Below are 18610 nucleotides of genomic sequence, written 5' to 3'. Positions count from 1 at the left end.
TTAAAAGGAGGCGCTAGGGGCCCAGGTTGTGTATTTTGTTTTGTTATTTGACCACGATATCTGTTACGTACTAATTTCCTTTAAGGGTTGTGATGAAGTCAGTAAACCACAGCCTGCCGTGAGCGCTCTCCGGGCTGGTGCTTTCCGCTGCGGCACACACTTGACATGTCCGTTCCCAGGTTTGGCAGGGCAGTCACGCTCCGTCTCCGGCAACATGGACCAAAGGGAGATTCTGCTGCAAAACCTGGAAACGGCCCGAGGCAAGAAACTCAACCGAGAAGAGTTTGTAGACGAGTTTTTGGTAAGTTCGCTTGAGGCATGGCTCTGTGTCTCGGTTGATTTTAAAGGGAACCGCTCAGTCACTTCTCCTCAAACGGGGATGTGATCTGCATGTGACAATAAGATTTTCTATTAACTTTACAGCAGAAATAGATACAGGAGTTAACTGGGGTGAAGGAAATGTAAAGGCAGAAGAGTAATTTAATTGTTTGCTTTCAAAGTAAAACTGTCTGCTTTTTAAACAATTACCCAAGCGCTTCCTGTTTTCTGCATTGCGAATGCACTTGTCAAGACGCAGTTTTGCTTCGCCTGGGGACAGAGCCGGGGGAACAGTGAGGAATGTGGAGCCACTGTCCCCCTCTCCATTGCAATCTGTTCTGTCAGTGACGCAGGGGTTCCTGTCGGGGGGTCTCTGGTTGCTACTTGAGGCAGCTTTTCCTTTTCTCGTTTCAATGGAAACCCCCACCCTGCCTCGCACTGCCCGCAGAGTGGGGAGCGGGTGCGCAGGTACACGCTCTGTGCACCCCAGACTGTTCCTCCCCACCGGCTCTGGGCACCTTGGCCGGGCGTGAGGGGACGGCGACCTGAGAGCTGCACGGGCCGTTCCTCCGGTGCTGCGATGTGGAAGGGCTCGTGCGTCCTTTTGCAAGGAGTGCATGTGCTGTATGTCCAGCGGTGCTTCTGGCCCCGGTGGGCAATCAATCTCTTGTTCCCTAAAGGCAAAACCAGCAAAAAACGCTGATGGCTCTCACCTTGCCCTGCGTTCTGCAGTGTCTGTCTGGTTGAGTTCCGCGCAGTGCCCCGATCTGTGAGCTCTCTGGCGTCTTTTTGTTGGTTTGGGCGGTGGGGGTGAGTCTCGGGTGGCAATCCATCATCGCACTGGCGGCTGGTGGTGGCTGCTGATCGATCAGCTAGAGGAACGCTGTCTGGGCTGCTCTGAGAAGCAAAGGCATTGCCCAGCTTCAGCGGGCATAGGGAGGGGAAAACTGGTACATGGTCTGAGAAGTCTCAAACACCAGAATAACCACTGGCTCTGAGCTGCCCCTCTGGGTAGGGGTCCCATCAGGCAGTGGTCTCCGGGGAAGGTGTAGGGGTTACTTAGGAGTCCCCACGAGATCCAGCCCTGCGTTGTCGTACCAGTGAGGACGGGCACTTCAAACAGTTGGGAAAAGCTTAGTGCTTGGTTTCCAGGCGTCTGGGTTGGAGGGAAGTGATTAATCTGAGCCTGCAGTGACGGTCTGTTGTTCCACGGAACAAAGTGCTCCCACAGGCTGCTGAATTTCCCCTCTCGCTGCCGCGCTGGAGCTGCGCGGTGCCACGCGAGGCAGCAGGGCTGCCGAGCCCCGGTGCCTGCACGAGTTCTGGCAGCCAAATGCACAGTTAATTTTCTGACCAAAACGGCAGGTAGAAGTGGTCAGGGCCGTGTTTCCTCCTGCACCAGGAAGAGGTCCTCCCAGGGTGGCCCGGGTCATCGGCCACTGTGGCAAGTGCAGAAGCCTTAACGGGCAGTTGCGATGGTGTGCATTTCCAAACTTGGTAGAAGTGTTCAATGCTATTTCTCCACCTTAATGCCTCTCCTCTCTTTGTGTGAACGAGCATTTGTACATGCAAATTGTGGTGGTGTTACTGTAAACGATGGTGCTTTTTTGCTTGAGCCCCCTTTTCCTTTTTGTGCAGTCTCACAGCCAGAGTTTGATCCTTACTGCTCTCGCTTGCTTTCTCATATGCAGCCATTTCCCAAGCAGTTTTATGTCAGTTTACACAGGGACAGAAAAGTAAGGTGATTCAGAGCCTCAGCTATGAGAAGTCTGGCTCTGGTACTGAGTGATGCCCCTTCCACGAACGCTTACCCTGGAAGATGGGGTCACCCTGGTACGGGCAGGGGGAGGACACAACCAGCGCCAGAAGAGCTCAGGGGGTGACAGGGATGTGCAGTCTACAAAGCCCGTCCTGCTCCCACAGCCCCATCGCGCTCTGCCTGCCCCCATGTTCTTGATTAATCGCGGATTGTGCTGTACCTTCTCCCTCACTCATTCCATCCAGGTCGGTGAGATGCGACTCCTGTGGTATTGCGTCTGGAGAGCAGCAGAATTTAAGGTTTAAAAATTGCAGTTTAGTGTTAAAAAACAGCAACGCTGACTTGGATCTGAATCTGAATATCTGTGCACAGAACTACTGCAGAGATGAGATCCACGTTGCTGCGTGCACTGTTTATCTGTGGTATTGCTGAGGGGCTGCTTGGCTCGATCAAATATGTACGAGCTGCAAAACCCTTCAGCTGCTGCTGTGGCTGTTTGGCAAACACCATTCTGTCGCTTGATGCCCGCAGGCCCTGAAGGATGTTGCGTCCCGGCGGGTGCTGGGGCAGGCTGGAGTCCAGGGGTTTCGCAGCTCTCGCAGCTGCCGATACGCTGGGTCTGCAGCGGGGAAGGACAGGGGACGGGGCTCTCAAAACCCGACGGGAGCTTTTGGGAGAGCGTAAATGAGCTCCCGTGGGATGGTCAGCGGTGACCTGACCCTTGAAGCAATTTATAGTGAGCACCCAAAAAACGGGGCCCCAAAACCCTCAGAACTCCTGTGATTCCTGCTCATGTGCTGTCGTGCCAGAGCTTCATCCCCCGAGCCCTCGGGCACGCTGGGGAGGGCTTTGCCGGTACCGGCAGGAGGGACGGCCATCTCCTCCATGCCAACCCCTTGGCCACCGCGCTGTTTTGCTTTGGCGACCCTGAGACCAGCGGGCCGTTTTTCCCCACACTGTGAGCAGCTGAGACACCGTTCCCACTTCCAGAGATGCAGGTGGGTCACTGTGAGGTGCACATGAGGCACGAGAAACCCTCCTGCCTTGCAGCTCAGCTGTGCCCGCGGTCCCTTCCCTTTGATTCTCACCCCTGCACACCCTTTTGTAAAGGCCCATGATCCTGTGTGTCCTCCTGTGTCAGCCCGATTCCCTGGACTGCAGCAGTGATGTCTGGGAGAAGGGTGGTGGGAAAGGGAGACTTGCCCTCCAGAGCATCAAACCATACAGACACTGGTTAGAGAAATGGACTTTTGTTTTAAATCAAAAGCACCCCTTGGTAGTTAAGTAGGCAAAAACTTATGAAAGAAAAAAATACAGCAAGAATGGTGCTTTCAAAGTTGATGGTAACAAACATCAACTGTTATTTAGAAGCTGATGACAGGGAAATAAAATGCTATGCTTTGGCAGGAAAAAGATGCTTGGATTCTCCGGGAGTGTTGCAGCTTTATCCCGGAAATGAAAGAGTCGAGAGACCCATACCCTGAGGGTCTATCCTAGGACTCCTTCTCCTTTCTCTTTCATCAGTGCATGTAGTTACTTTGCTCCAACTGCGTGTGGTCCTTTAGTTGCTTGAGCGCTGCTGTTTGCAGCTGTAGATGGGAGCATCTCTACCGAAGTGAGAAAAATCAATTGGTTCATCTGTATTTTCTGATATCATTTGTTAAAGGTGGTTTAACATTTTCACTCCTCTTGTCTGGCTGCCATTTATACTGAGAATGGTTCCCCTGTGTCTCACTTATTTGTGAGGGCAATGCTTTATCTGCTGTATAAACTCACCATTCCACTTCAGAAGCCCACGTGCCCGCGCCCCATGTGGGCACTGCCTCAGCACACACTTTCCATTCTTCAGAAGCCTGTGCTGGGGCTCTCAGGTGGCTTCTGCCTCTGTTCTTGCTCTGACTACCTTGAGAAAAGCCACTCAGGAAAGAATTAATGGTGCAGACCTTGCTTTGCGGTAGTGAACCTGACCCCTAGAGACCTTCACGAGTACTCTAGTACTGTGTTGTATGTAGCGTGTCTGCTGTAATTTGTTCCATTCTTTTATCACAGAAGCTGAAAAGGCAGTCAACAAAGTACAGATCGGATAAAATCTACCCTACAGCAGCGTCTGAGCAACCAGAGAACATCAAGAAGAACAGATACAAGGACATCTTACCCTGTAGGTTGGAAATGGCAAATGTTCCTACTCAGCCCTTTTTTGTGCTAGCTTGAGTCTGTTCTCTTCCTCCAGTATCTGCCTGTGCAGTTGCTCCCGTGTGGGCATATCACTGTCAGTTGGGCCTGAATTCTGCTGGTCAGATTTAAGGCTTCATCTTAGACAGTTGCAGTGTATGCTCTGGAAGACTTTGGTGTGTATTTTCTGCAGACAGCAGAATTTGTGCTTCCTACTGAACAGATCCTCTAATGGTTGTCCTCGCAAGCTTTCTGGGTAGCATTGCAACCACATGCAAGGCCTTGTCGAGAATGGCTTTGGACAAAGATGTCTCCATGATGTATAGGGCAGACTACCGTTAAAAACCGTTGTGGCTTGTCCTGGCTTGGTGCAGTAGTCTGCAAAGAAGAGTCTGTCCTAGGATCAGAGCAGCCCGTCCCTTTCATCCATTCCAGCTTGAAAAATAATCAGTCTAAACCCACAGACCTCATCTGAGCCTGTAAGACGGAGTGCAGGTGATTCTAGGCTTGGCTTGCTCCATGGACAGAGGAGGAGACCGGCGTTGCGCTGGGGCAGTGGCAGCATCTGCAGCTCTTGCCTAAGCCCTCACCACCCCCTCGAAGGAGGGTTTGCCAGTCTCTGCCTGCGCGCAGGCAATGGCAGCTCCGCACAGGGCTGTCAGTAGGTGCAGGAGGAGGCTTGTGCAGCCGCTCATCTGTTCTGGGATGAGCTCTCAGATGTACGTGCTCCTCCAAAGCACCTTGTGCTGCAGTCCGAGGGGCTCAACCACCATGAAAGACAAACAGTAACTGCTGCTGCTTCTGCTTTTGTGTCTGCAGTTGACCACAGCAGAGTGGAGTTGTCCCTGATCACATCAGATGCAGATTCTCATTACATCAACGCCAGCTTCATCAAGGTATTGCGTCTTCCATGGTCTTCTCCCGTGCAAAGGTGTTTGTAGCAGCTGTTAGTGCTGCCTGGTTGAGTTGTGCCATGAAGAGCAGGTCCCATGGCTGTGGTGAGCGAAAGGACTATGCAGTAGTTTCTGGGCTGTGCTCGAGGCAAATCGATGTAAAGAAAACGTGTACAATCAGTGAGCCCCTCACAAAAGCCTGTGCAGCACACGGGCACCCGGCTGGAGGGCAACAGGCATGTGCTCATCTCGGGGTGAGTGGTGGAACAGTTTGTGGCTCACAGCCCCACTTCCTCGTCGCTGTCACCGCCTTTGGTGGGTGACAGTGATGCAAAATTGCCTGTGGCCAGAATCGCCTTACCTGAAACCAGTGCACAGGCAGGAAGCCCTGCACTGCAGCACAGCTGAGACCCACCGCAGCGGCGAGCGACAGGGCAGGTCAGCGCAGGACGGTTCTCCCCCGGAAGCTCCACGTGTTTTGGAACTCCCCCGTGCTCACAACCCTTCTCTGATAGATAGGTTGGAAGGTTTCCTTCATTCTCCACCATGATGACCGAGGGCTCTGTGTAATCTGTCTGCAGAACAGACCTTCACAAGGGGATCACGGTTCGTTCTTTGGCCAACAGCCGCAGATGTGCCAAGCTGCACACTGCAGAGCTGGATCAGCTGTTGCAACATCACCTCTGGCCTCCCAAATGCACTGGTGGTCTCTGGGAGCAGATCTCACTTCAAGCCCAGCTCCCCGGCTCGCGTCTGCCCTTATTGGTTTCTGGTCGCTTCATTTAATACAGGGGCCTAAAATTTAACTATATAAAAGCCCTTCTAAATCTTTAATGGGCTCATTGAATAGAAGTAAGATTGAGAAAGAGGGATGACTTTATTTCTGCTAATGGACTATGCAAAGATGTCTCCATATCTGATTTGAATGCTGTTTTAGGGCGTCTATGGGCCAAGAGCATACATTGCAACCCAAGGTCCTCTCCCCACTACTGTCATTGACTTTTGGAGGATGATATGGGAGTATGAAGTGCTGGTAAGGTGCAGATTTATATACCTTTTTCTTTTTAAAAAAAGGAAAAAAGTTTTCTGTACAGCCAGCCAGAAGTCCTTTTTGACTAAGCAGACAGTGGGAGTGTTGGGGTTTTACTCCAGATGTTGTGTGTGCCCCACATCCTTCCTGTGAACCTTCTCCACACTCATGCTGAGACAGGATTCAGCTCACGGCTGCCTCTGCATTCTGAGTGGGAAAGGTCCTCGTGCCCGGGCTGTGGATGATGTCCCTGGTTTGATTTGCCTGGCAGCCCAGTACTCTGGGGAAGGCAGCCCACAGACCTTCCTCCTTGCTGATAAGTACCCGCAAGTGATTTTGCTGCCTGGATGAGAAACCCGTGTTCAGACTTTTCTAATGAACCTTCTTTCTGCAGGTTGTGGTCATGGCTTGTATGGAGTTTGAAATGGGAAAGGTGAGTAACATGTCAGAGGTGGCCTCTGCCGTGGCAATGCCAGGGCAGGGTGGAGAGAGGCAGACTTCTATTAAATCTCATTAGTGACAGTGAGTTTCTGTTTGATACGGGCTGTCTCCTGAGTCTCCAGCTACAGGTCCTTAAACCGTTCCCCGCAGTGTAGCTGGACTCTTTGGAAGGGGGAACCAGCAACGCTGGCTGCAGGGAAGGGGAGGCTGGAGCTGGGTGGCAGCAAGAGCCGAGTCTGTCCGGCAAGTGAGACCGGAGACAGTGCGGGTGGGCTGGTGGTGAATAACCAGATGTGTCCTGCTTCTCGCAACAGAAGAAGTGTGAGCGGTACTGGGCAGAGGTGGGCGGCTCTCCCCTGCAGTGTGGTCCTTTTTCCATTGACTGCGTGAGTACAGCTGCCGCAGGCACCGTGTCGCACCACGTGCGCTGGAAACTCATGTCATCCACAGAAAATGTGACTCTAACTTCTTGTTCTGCAGGAGGCCGAAGAGAAGAAAAATGAGTATGTGATTAGGACTTTAAAGGTGACCCTGAATGAGGTAAGTAGGAAAGACCAAGGCAGGAAATGCATTTAGCTAGCTTTATTGTATAAATAATATAGTCAGACGTGCACACTTTGTGCAGAAAATGTTATGGTGCTCAGCCTGCTATTTTAGATTTGAGAGTAGCTGAAGGAATGAAGAAAGTAAAAAATTATTTAACTTAGACCTCGGTTTCTGGAGCTCTTTGTCAGTTGTGGCAAATCAGACCCTGAGTGAGGCCAGCAGGTAACATCAGAAATGCCCCAGAAGGGCAATGCTCCTTTTGTAGCAAGACCGTCTGCAACCTGCGCCTCTAGCCTTTGGCTACCGACGCAGACGGGAACCGGCGATGTCCGCAGTGCGCCAGCTTCCCCTTGCTGTGCCGACGTCCCCATCGGGCGCTGCTGCGGCAGCTTCCCCTTGGTGGGGCAGGCTGGCCTGGACCCTGCAACGCTCTTCTCTTGCAGGAGAGCCGTACCGTCCACCAGTTCCACTATAAAAACTGGCCGGACCACGATATCCCCTCGTCCATTGACCCCATCCTGGAGCTCGTCGCTGAGATTCGCCGCTACCAGCCAGATGACAGCGTCCCCATCTGCATCCACTGCAGGTGGGTGAGCTGGTCACCTGCGAGGAAGGGCTGCTGGACCTCGGCCTCCTGCGCTCTCGCTTCCCGAGCGGCCGCAGCGGGGCAGAGCCAGCGCAAGCCTGCAGCCATGCTCCTCTCATAGGAAGTCCTCAGGCAAAGGTGTCCTCTGAGGACAGCTGGCACGGCCAGATGTCAGGGAAGGAGAGGGTGGCAGCGGGCCAGCAATAGCACGTGTCATTAAGAGGCCACCAACACTGGGCACGTCCACGTGTGGGCTGGTCACCGCAGAGGACTGAGAGGTGTTGGCAGGAGCACGGGATGTGCCTCCCAGCCTGCAGCAGCACTGTGGTCAGGTGGAGCTCCACATGGGGCGGGTGAAGCCGCAGCGGGGCTGTGGTGCAGGTCTGCATCCTCTGCCGTGCGGGGCGGGAGGGTCACGGGAGGCTGTGGATGTCTTTCAAATATCCTTGTCAGAAAATACAGCATTCCCGTCCCCTGACCTCTGCTAGTGACCCTGCTGTGACTGTCGTTGCAGTGCTGGCTGCGGGAGAACAGGAGTCATCTGTGTGATCGACTACACCCAGAAGCTGCTGAAGGACGGAGTGAGTGTCAGCCCGCTCTGTGCCTTCGAATGGCGCCCGCGTGCAGCACTGCCGCATATCTCTGTCTCTCCTTTGCCTTCTGTCTGCCCTTCCTCTCCTTCACCCCCTCTGACTGCGCACAGATGTATTTCGGATGACAGCGGTGAATGGGAGTCCCTGCAGCCTGACTGGAGAGCGGCGCTGGCCAAACCGCTGACACCCCGTTCCCAGTTTGTGCCACTTCTCTCTCTTTAGGCTCTGCGTCACCCGTGCACCGTCCGTTGCCATTGCTCCCCTCCCCATCCCAATGTGAACAGCCCCCGATGTTTGTACCGATGGGGCAGATTCTCCCTCCCATTGCTCCCCCCAGCAGGACCCGCACATCACAAAGCCCGGCTCCGTGCTGCCCTGCAGTCTTCAATACGACTTTACTGTCTATCTGTCTTTCTGCACTTAAGCGTCAGACATCCAGCGTTTCCAAATGAACGCCTTGCTTTACTCTGACTCGTCAATAAAAATGCCTGTGAAGTAATGCCTGGCCTTGCGGCAGGTTGCTGGGACGCGGAGGAGCGGCTGCTTTCTGTACCGCAGCAACCCTCAACCCGCGGATCTGGGAAATCGGTGTCTTGTCCTTCGTGCTATTCACGGCTGCCACCAGTGCTGTTATGAAAAGAGTATTTTCTGTGGAGTACAATACAGGAGGGAGGAGGCAAGCTGGTTCATAACAAAAAATAGCACTTTAAGCAGGTCCTTTGTTAAAAGTTCTTCCAATAGCAGGCCTGAATTTCGGACACCGCTCTAAACTGCATCATGACTTGGAAGCTGATTGGAATTAGACCTCTCTATATTTTTTTGTCTTTTCTTTCTTGCAAGATTGTTCCAGTGAACTTCAGTATTTTCAGTCTGATCCAGGAAATGCGCACGCAAAGACCTTCCATAGTGCAGACCAAGGTACGTTTGGGAAATTTTGCCAACTGGTATACTGTCCGTACTGGGACCTCAGCTCTTCCCCGGGAGGGTTTGCAGTAGGGAGACGCAGAGCGGTTGTGCTGCTGGGAACTGGGGCGTGTGGATGTTCTGTAAGGTCCCTTTTCTGAACAGAGGAATGATTTTGCAAAAATGAATTTGGTAGCTGACCGTTTCCTTGCAGACAGCTGGAGCAGCTTAGTGCTTACAGTCTGATTTATTGAACGCTTACGCTGTGAAAAAAGGGACTGTCCAGGAAACAAAGTGGGAACTCTTCTTGGCTGAGATAGACCAAAGAGGAAGCTCAATGCAGAACAGTGTTATTTGTGCACCCGAAAAAAACCCAAATGCTTCAGTCCGAACCCTTTGAAAGTTGTGGCTTCTACCTCTTCTGAGAATTTACCCTGCCAGTGGACCGGAAAGTGGTGGCTTCTCTCAGGGGCTGATGCTTGGTTTGGGTAACAGGTGACCATTTGCAAGTCCTGCAGGTGCTGGCGCTCATGTCTGCTTTGTTTGTCTGGAACGCAGGAGCAGTATGAGCTGGTTTATGATGCGGTGATTGAGCTCTTCAGAAGGCAGATTAAAGCACTCGATGCCCAGGAAGATTCTGCGGCTTCACAGGTAAAAGTCCCCAGGACAAACACAGTGCCTCCTGCAGCCTCGGGCATGTCAGCTCCACCCCAGGTTCCTGGAGATGGAGTGAATCCCTATGCTTTCTGCTACCCTCGATGCCCAAACTGAGTCTCTTTTTGCGTTAACCCATGAGAATTCAGCTGTTTCCCTGAGCGTGCGATGCCTATCACAGGATTTGGCCCCAAGCGAGAGCTAAATTTTTTTCAGTCTCAAAACAATTTTCTATATACTTTTATAATTGTTTAATGTAATGAGTGACTAGAAAAGCACCAGCTTTCTACAGTAGCAGCTGATTTCCACGTGGACGTGCCAGTGAAACTTGTCTTCGTGGAGAGCTTGTGAGCAACAGCGTGACTGTCGGTGTAGGTGGGGAAGGGGGGCACAGCAGGCGGGATGGCCGAAAGTGCAACAGGGTGGTACCCCAGAGAGGTAATCAGCACTGCAGCCTGCCTGTGGGAGAGAGGAGGCTAAAATAGCTTGTGAAAAAAACATGTCAAATCTTTCAAATCTGATACACCCCTGAGGAAAAACAGCGTGGTCTTGGTATGAAGCTGCATATAAACAGGAACATCCAAGACATCCACAGTTAAGCTTTTCTTTGCTCTTGCTGTTCGCCCGCGACTGCTGGCATGAACCTTGCCTTTCCTGCATAGCTGTGTGCAGTCTGGCTGAAGTGAATGCATCGCCATTCTTAGGCAAAGGCTGAAAGGTTATAATTAGCTGATTTTGCCAGGAGCTTTTGTCTAAAGAATTGGGAACAGGATCCTGCGATGGGAATTGTACCTCAGTTTTGCCGTAGGATTTGCAGGATGTTCCAAGACAGAGCTGAGTGAGAAAAGAGCTGGAAAGAGCCTGTTTCTATGTGTCGGGGACAGTCTGTAAGCAAAGGAGAGGCGAGACTCAGTTGACAGAGAATGCAGAAAACGGTTCAAGTCCGGATGTGGTTTTGTAGCTCCTGGCCAAACCTCTCGCCCGCCTAAACCTCACTGCCCTCCAAGAGCACTCTGCAGGGCTTGGGGGATGGTCACGTCCTGAAGTGTCGCAGCTGAAACCAGGCTGAATGCCCGCCTGGCGTCCTGAGGACAGACCTGTGGTGTCCTGAGGACAGAGCCGTTCTGCAGCTGTTTGGAGCAGCTGGATGGTTGCACGGCTCGCTGGACTCTCGTTTCACACAGGTGCTGACGGGAATTGCTGTTCAGGAGGTTCTGTCCTCAGTTTTCAGCTCCAACTTGGTGTTTTCAAGTTGGTGTTTGTCGTTTCCAAACTGCATTAATAATTAAGAGTAGTTGCATGAATTCCAGCTCCTGAAATAGCATGTTTGTGTTCTTTGCATTCTTTCTCCTCACTCTTGTTTTCTAACCTTTTCTTTCACTAGGTACAAACGAGGCATCCTGTAGCCAAGCCACTCCTGACTCCAGTGGAAGATATTTATTCTCTGAGACTACTCACCTGGTAAGGCCATGGCATGGTGTCCCCTGGGTTAGTATTCTTGGTTATCCATACCATTTCAGGAAGATGCATTTTTTAATGTGTGCTTTGTGACACACTTCTGTTTAATGTTGCATTTCATTTGTCGGGAGGATCTGCTGCCTCCCTTGAGTCCCACTGACTCTCACATTTGTTCCTAATTCTCTTCTCACTGACGAGACTGAGTCTCAGCCTCTTCCCCACATGCCATTATCTGTCCCCTCTTTGGCCCTCGGGTCCGTTTCATGTTGTGCTTACACGATGTTCCATGTTCGGACCGAAAACACGTCACAGGGCAGCATAAAAGAAGGCTGATGCAGCTGGAGACAGCCCAGCGCGGGTTCATCTCGGCCCCTGCCTGGAGCCGCACACCCTGCAGGGTACCCCCGACCGGCCCCATCTCTCACCCGCACGTCCCACTCCAGTGCGTCGTGCTGTGGGAAGAGCACGCCTGAGTCTGGCTTCCCGACACGGGCAGCTTCAGAGGGTGGTGGGATATTTCTGTGGGCGTGTTTTGGTTTGCAGTGTCTGCTTTCTGTAAATAATTTTGCTTTTTGGCATAGTCTGTCCTGACGGTGTAGTTTACCCACGTAAAGGCGCCTCCTCTGTTCCCCATTTAATGGTGTGCGAATGGCGCACCATGGTGCGCAGTCCTTCCCTGTGCTCCTTGCTTGAGGCTGAACCGCGCTCTGCATTCCCGGATCTGCTCTTAGGAGCTGTGTTGTGGGGCCGTGTTAGGAGGCACACAGATTTCTGAGCGCTCGATGGCTTTGACTTCACATCGCGGTGCTTCATTGCAGCTCAGAGCAAGAGGAAAAGGATGCGCACCGAGGTCTTCCTCCGGCGGCAGAAAGCAAAGCCTCCCTGACATCGTGGTCAGCCGCGGGAGTACGCGACAGCTCTGGACGCGGCATCCCGCCCATCAGACAGGCCATCTCCTTTGGCACGTTGAACTTCATCAACTGCAGGAAGGCAGCGGCCGCTGAGCAGCGGGGTGCTGGGGACGGTCTTCACAAACACCGCAGTCTGGAGTTCAACAGCATCTCCCCTGAGCAGCTGCTTCTCAGCCTGGAACCGAAGGGAGCGGGCAGGAGGGGGCCCGGCGGCAGAGCACCCCTGACACGGACTGCATCGACCCCTTTTGCGCTGGCACAGCGGGGAGAAGGCTGGGAATGGGATGGAGGGGACGCAAAGCCTGTGTTGAGTTCCCAGTTGCCGAACGCATGCTACTCAAGCTTTCAGGTGAAGCAGCAGGACGGATTTTCCCCCGTTGAGCTGAACCACTTGAGCCGAGCCATGGATGGCCCCCCGAGCCGCAGGAAATGTGGGCAGTGTCCTTGCCCTTACTTCTGCTCATCAGAAGACCCCTACTTCTCTTCGCTCTCCCCAGATGACCCCGTGTCCCCACTGTTTGCTGAGTGCTCCATGGAGGGGCAGGACGTGCTTCTCCCTTCCCGCGCTGGGAGCGCCCCACCGCAGCCTGCCGTGGCCAGCTCCCCCCCACCCGGGACGGTGTCCCACCACGCTTCCGCACTGCGCGACAAGAGGAAATCTGCCCCGAGTAAGTGGTGCAGCGCCGTGACGAGCTGGGCTCGGTCGCTCGGGACTGCGGTGCGTGGGAGGGAGTGGCGAGTGCTGTCCTTTGGCGGCCAGTGCTGTAGCTGCTCCTCGGGACTGCGTTCCCACAGGAGCCAAGGGAGCAACTGGTTTTATCCTCACCCTCGTTTCATCCTGCCTTAAATTTTTCCCATGAAAATAAACAACACTTTTAGAACAGCATGTTTTTGGGTTTCGCATCACACAGCCGCTCTGGACCCCGGCAGGGCTCTCAGGAAAGCAGGGATTGGTGCTGACCAATTCCTAAAATGGGGTGCTCCAAGAAGCACTCAGAAAGCTCCCAGAATTGGTTTTCTGTGAGGAGCCAGTTTCCGGGTCAAAAACCACTCCTTTCTGCAGTGTCGTGTGTCGTGGCATCCTACTGAGACTGAGAGAGCCAGGACTTCAACACCAGTGTTTTGCCACATCTGTAGCCTTAGAACCATCACCCGCCATATGAAGGCAGCTCTGGTCAGTCCTGGCCCAGTCGGACATTTCCCATTGTCCACAGCTTTGACATTTGCTCAGCTTTGTCCTGCTCAGCTTTAAGTGTCACGAAACGGTGCTCCTTGTCTGGACGCCGGAGACTCCGGGAAGGTTACGGGCGCTGCAGCACCAGCCAAGCAGTGGTGGCACCGCCAGCGGCGAGCCTGGCGCCGTGCTGGGGCGCGCTCCTCATTTTCCCCTGTGCAACGGGAACTCCGCTGCCGACACTGCTGGAGTCTGCCCGTGGGGCCACGCAGCTGGCGGCGGGTGAATCGGTGCTGAGGGCTATTTGGATTTTTAACTTTGGTCCAGAGGTGTTTTACCATCATCTCTGGTGCGTGGTTGGGCAAGGGCAGTCAGCTCTCGGAGTCTCCGCAGAGGTCTGCGGCTCTCCTGTGTCGTGCCACGCAGCTAATCTGCCCATGTCTTCCCAATTAGCCACCCTGCCACTGCCAGACGATGATGATCCTCCGCCCCTGCCCGAGCGAACCCCCGAGTCCTTTATTGTGGCCGATGAATCTGGTAAGTGGGTTTAACAAAGCAGGGCCGAGCAGAGCTCTGAGGGCTCTTCCCGTGTTTGTGTGGTGCCGTAGCATCCAGCGGCGCCTCTGCTCTGGCTGCCTGCGTTGAGAAATGACCTCTCCTCTGTTCAATTGTTTCTAGGACAATTTCCTCTGGCCACTTCTGATTTTCGGCTTCCAGCCAGAAATACAAATATCGGAACCTCTTTGGAGTGGAGTGGTGAGTCTCACTCGGAGGTGTTTAATGACCCAGTGAGACTGAGACCATGTAAGGTACATAAGTGGCTTTTTATCTCTTCCCGGCACTATCACTATGCCAATTTCCATACCGTGTTTCCTTCTGTGAGAAAGACCCTAGTTTTGGCACTGTGTACTTTCCATAAATTATTTCAGGGTTCAAGACTGGGAGCTCAGTCAGGCCTGTCCTCATCACCATCCACTTTACTTCAAACATTATTTTTTGGGGTCCTAAATCCCATAAAAGGTAGTAAAAATATTCTCCCTTTTAGAGAAGTATAATGAAGATAGGAACTTTGTGATCTGCTGAGGTTCACACTGCCCTGTGGACAGGCAGGAGCTGACCCAAATTTAGGCATCTCTTGATCATCCCATAGTTGACTTATAGCTTTGTAAAGTGAAAAAATAAGGTGTAAGTCCATCTTGCATTACGTGAGCATGGAGGTGTGTGTGTGAGGGTGTTTGCACATAACATCATTTCCTCGTCTTCTCCGGCTTGCTTGTGCGCAAGGGAATGACATTTGGCTGTGGGAATTTCAAATACCTTCCTTGTGTTTTGTTTCCAGAGCATGAAGCTTCGGAGCCCAAAACCAGGTATCAGTTTAATGCTGTGATAAACTGTCTTTGGAAATAAGGTCTGCTTTTTACTGAAGCTGCTTTACCGTATTTAGTAAATGTCTTCAGGCTCTGTGCTCAGTCCAATGGAAATTTTGTGTTGCTAAATAGTTCTGCGACTAAATAGTTCTAAACAGAACTGGACAGTTCTGCAACCAAATGAACTGGTAGTTCTGTATTTCCTCCCCAGCTCCTGCCTCTCCCTGTACATGATGATGTTCCTTGCAGCCCCCTCACGCTAAGGGTTGTCACATCTTTTGCTGCATGTTGTGTGCTTCCTTTGAGACGATTGACACATGCCGGTTAAAGTACTGCAGACCTCTCAGTGAACTGAGAGAGAGAGAGATATTTAAAGCTAGGTAACCAACTCTTTTAATTTTGCTTCCTTAGAGACAGCCCGGGATCGCTCTAACTCTCCTCCTCCGCTTCCTGAAAGAACCCCACAGTCATTTGTTCTTGCTGATGCAGCAAGTAAGTGATAAGTTATTTTCTCGGCATGTAACTGAGATTTTATGCTTACACCTAAACCTGTAGATAGCCGAGGAGATCGTGACCCACTTGTTCAAAGCATCACCAATGACAGTGCTTCAGGACTTAACTGCAGGAGAGTTCAGCAATACAAAGAAAGTAAACGCAACTAGGGGACCTGCTGGAAATTTCTAGAACTGCTGCATTAGAGGAAATGAAAAACAACAACAAAGCACTTAGAAAAAAGCAAAAGGATTCTTGAATGACCACTGAACATGTTCTGATGTGTGTTCCCAGGTCTGCAGCCTGCTGCAAGAAATTCTGCGAGTCTTCCAGGCTTGGAGAACGATGCTTCTGAAACATGGTCAAAAGAGCCTACGAAATGCTTCAGGAGAAGCAAGGTAAAAGAAAGAAGACAAAACAAAAGCTATTGAAAAGGGAGGGAGTGAGAAGAGATTGTTCTAGTTATAGCTATTGCTACTTTCTTACTGCAAACTCTGTGAAAATTGCCTGCTTTGAGACCACTCATACCTAGGGCAAGGAAACAACTAATGAAAATATTCTGTGGTAGAACTGGAAACCAAACCACTGTCTGCACTAGAGCAGAGTAAGACAGCCATACCCGTGTGAACGGTTGTGCCTCGCCACTCCGTCCACCTCGAGTGCCGATTCCTCTTGGAAAAAGTTGCTCGAGTGGAGTCTGAATTCCTGTGTAGGACAGACTCTGCTCCTCACCGGTCGCCTCTTGTTGGGGCCCCAGTTAATTATCCTCATGAGCAATTGTACTTTGGGATGTTATGGTTGAGCAGAAAAGCATTTGAGGAAAACACAATAATACACACTGTAGGCCTGCGGGTTTGCTAGAGGAAAGGCAGAGACTGTGAACGGCAGAAGTCCGCCTATCAGTCTAGGCACGATACTTAGGAGATGCGATACACGCGTATTTATCAGTGAATTCCCTTTGTCATAGTAGCTGATCTACTGCTTGCTACATTTTTTTTCCAACAAGCTGCCTTTTTGTTTTTTCCTACAGAGCCTGAAAATATTGAAAAATGTGAGAAAGAGTAAGTCTTTCAGGCTAACGCGCATCTTCCTGATGGCTTTAAGCAAGTACATAAAGAAATATGTGGGACTGAATTTCCAAGAACCTGAAGTTGTCAATGTGAGAGGCCCTGCACGTCTGCCCACTTTGGAGCAGGACAGGCAGAGCTGCGCTGGCTAGCTGAGCGCCGTCCCACCTCGACAGCAACAGTTGTTTTAGGAGTATAGTAAGGATGCTGTGGTGCCCTTGTAATGCCCTTTGGGTACCCTGGGGACAGCTCCAGCAGACCCCAATTACCAAATTCTTCAGGTCGCTCAAACCAGTGTCATGGGACAAATACCTAAAAATGGGGGACAGGGGTGCTGTGGGGAATGTCAGCCCCATCCTGGATTCTGCCCAGTCTATGTGGAACATAAATAAGCAGTTTCTCATTAAGTTGCCTTTGATCTAACATGAAAAGGCTTATCTTGGTAACAGGACTGCTAAAAACTGTTTAAAGCACTTCTGAGAAAACATTTTCCCAGTGGATTGCGCTGCAGTAGTACACTCGCTCCCTGCTACGGGCAGGTAATGTCCTTAGAACTGTGGCATTGAAGCTCTGCTGGTGTGGACAGTAGTTAACTTTGTCTTGTGCTGAAACAGCACCTGTGCCTACTGCTGTCGCGCACATGGCAGTACGTGTTTTCCCACAGGTGTGTCCGAGTCCCGCTCTTCAGGGAATTAGTGACTAACTGCTTCAGTCTGATTTTTTATTTCTAGGCATGAGTAGTCCATCTTCACTGACCAAACCATCAGAATCTGCCCCGTCAAACCATTCGAGGTCTTTCCTTAACTTTGGTATGTTTTTTTCTTTATGTTTTGGTGTGGGAAATACCTGTTTTTTGGAAAGTCTGAATGCAGGTACCAGGCTGAAGGCAAACAAATTACAAACGTTACAAATAATGCTTACTATTTTTTACACATTTACAACTTTATTCACAAACTATTTAAAGAACAGGCAAGAATGGAAAACACAAACCCCGAAACTTACTCTGACAAATGTTTCTCAGTGTGTGAAGAGTCTGAAGCGTGTATTTGGCTTTCCTGTGTCTGAAAGCCTTTATGTGGCAAAAGAGACAGCGGAAGATGAAGACAAAGCCGCAGCACGGCCGTGAGGCTACTGCCTTATGTCGTGTAATATGGCAAAGGAGAAATACCATGTTTTCCATTAAATTCTTCTACTAGAAAGTAGTCATTTATTAGATTAGGCATAAAATCTAGTTATCTTGATATTCATGCTATAATGACAGTATTTGTCAGATAGACACATTCATAGACTGTTTTTGCACCAGCTGACTTACAACTAGAGGATGTTGCTTTAAGTCTACTGTATCTTAAAGTCTGGGAAAGAACTGAAATGACAAGAATTTTCAAATACCATATTATCTTAAGGAATTATGAAATTGAAATATGAGATCTATAACATACAGAATTTGTTGCATTAAAAAAGTTAATTTCTTTCTAGGCTTTGCAAATCGATTTTCAAAACCTAAAGGACCAAGAAATCCACCACCGGCATGGAATATTTAGATACATTTTACAGATTTGGTGTTACAGATTTGTGAAGTCCTTCTGATTTGCCTCGAGTGCCCATCCCAATAAGGTTTCCATCAAAATAAGTACATCAAAAGCTGTTGCGTGATATTTGCAGCTCAGGCACTACTTGCACGTTCGTCATCAACTAAAGTTTTAAAGTAAAGAATATGGAAGTACCATCAGCTAAGCTCTTTCAGTTGATTTACAACAGGATGGAAACTAAAACCAGGAATAGATATTTTATTCTCAGGAGGGATACGCTTTTGTTGTGTTTTGGAATGTATTCACTTCAAAAGGATGGATTTGAGCTTTCTGAAACAAAGCAGTGGAAACTGGTGATGGGATCTAGGAAAGACTACTGAGTGATGTGGAAGGCCAACGGAGTGGACCAAAGAGAACACGACTCTGGATTGTGCAGACACAGCGTCTGCGTGGCCTCACTCACATGCGTAGGTCTGCTGTAATCAAAGACTCGCACTTCCTTAAATGTTTACATTATTTGGACTAAAAGAGACCTAGCATCTCAGGTTTTAGAAATAATTTTAAGTTTTTTTTTCATCTGTGCAAACCAGATAATTTGTCTAGATCTTTTGTCAATAAGACTAAGATGCTGACTGATCATATAGAAACTAAATTAGTGTAACAGACTACAGAATTCGCTGACCCAACTGCCCTCGCTAGCTGAAAAAAAAACAAAAC

The 18610-nt window shown here is 50.6% G+C and overlaps 1 protein-coding gene across 1 annotated transcript; it reads left to right on the top strand.

The window, feature by feature from the left end:
• Nucleotides 1-214: 214 nt before the first annotated feature.
• PTPN22 (protein tyrosine phosphatase non-receptor type 22) lies at nucleotides 215-18116 on the top strand (the record flags this gene model as incomplete). The annotated part of the gene is made up of 21 exons (XM_082494643.1): nucleotides 215-301; nucleotides 4127-4235; nucleotides 5069-5145; nucleotides 6080-6175; nucleotides 6567-6605; nucleotides 6928-6999; nucleotides 7094-7153; nucleotides 7603-7745; nucleotides 8260-8326; nucleotides 9179-9256; nucleotides 9800-9892; nucleotides 11280-11356; nucleotides 12172-12932; nucleotides 13892-13975; nucleotides 14117-14247; nucleotides 14778-14805; nucleotides 15217-15297; nucleotides 15592-15695; nucleotides 16328-16358; nucleotides 17096-17173; nucleotides 17841-18116. The coding sequence occupies 21 exons, from the start codon at nucleotides 215-217 to the stop codon at nucleotides 17903-17905; spliced, it is 2361 nt and encodes a 786-aa protein (XP_082350769.1). The 3' UTR covers nucleotides 17906-18116.
• Between the last annotated feature and the right edge of the window lie 494 nt (nucleotides 18117-18610).

This window comes from Vanellus vanellus (genome assembly GCF_965231255.1).
Source record: "Vanellus vanellus genome assembly, chromosome: 23".
NCBI lineage: Eukaryota > Metazoa > Chordata > Aves > Charadriiformes > Charadriidae > Vanellus > Vanellus vanellus.
The sequence above is the reverse complement of the archived record's forward strand: the minus strand, read 5'-3'. Positions and strand labels throughout refer to the sequence as shown.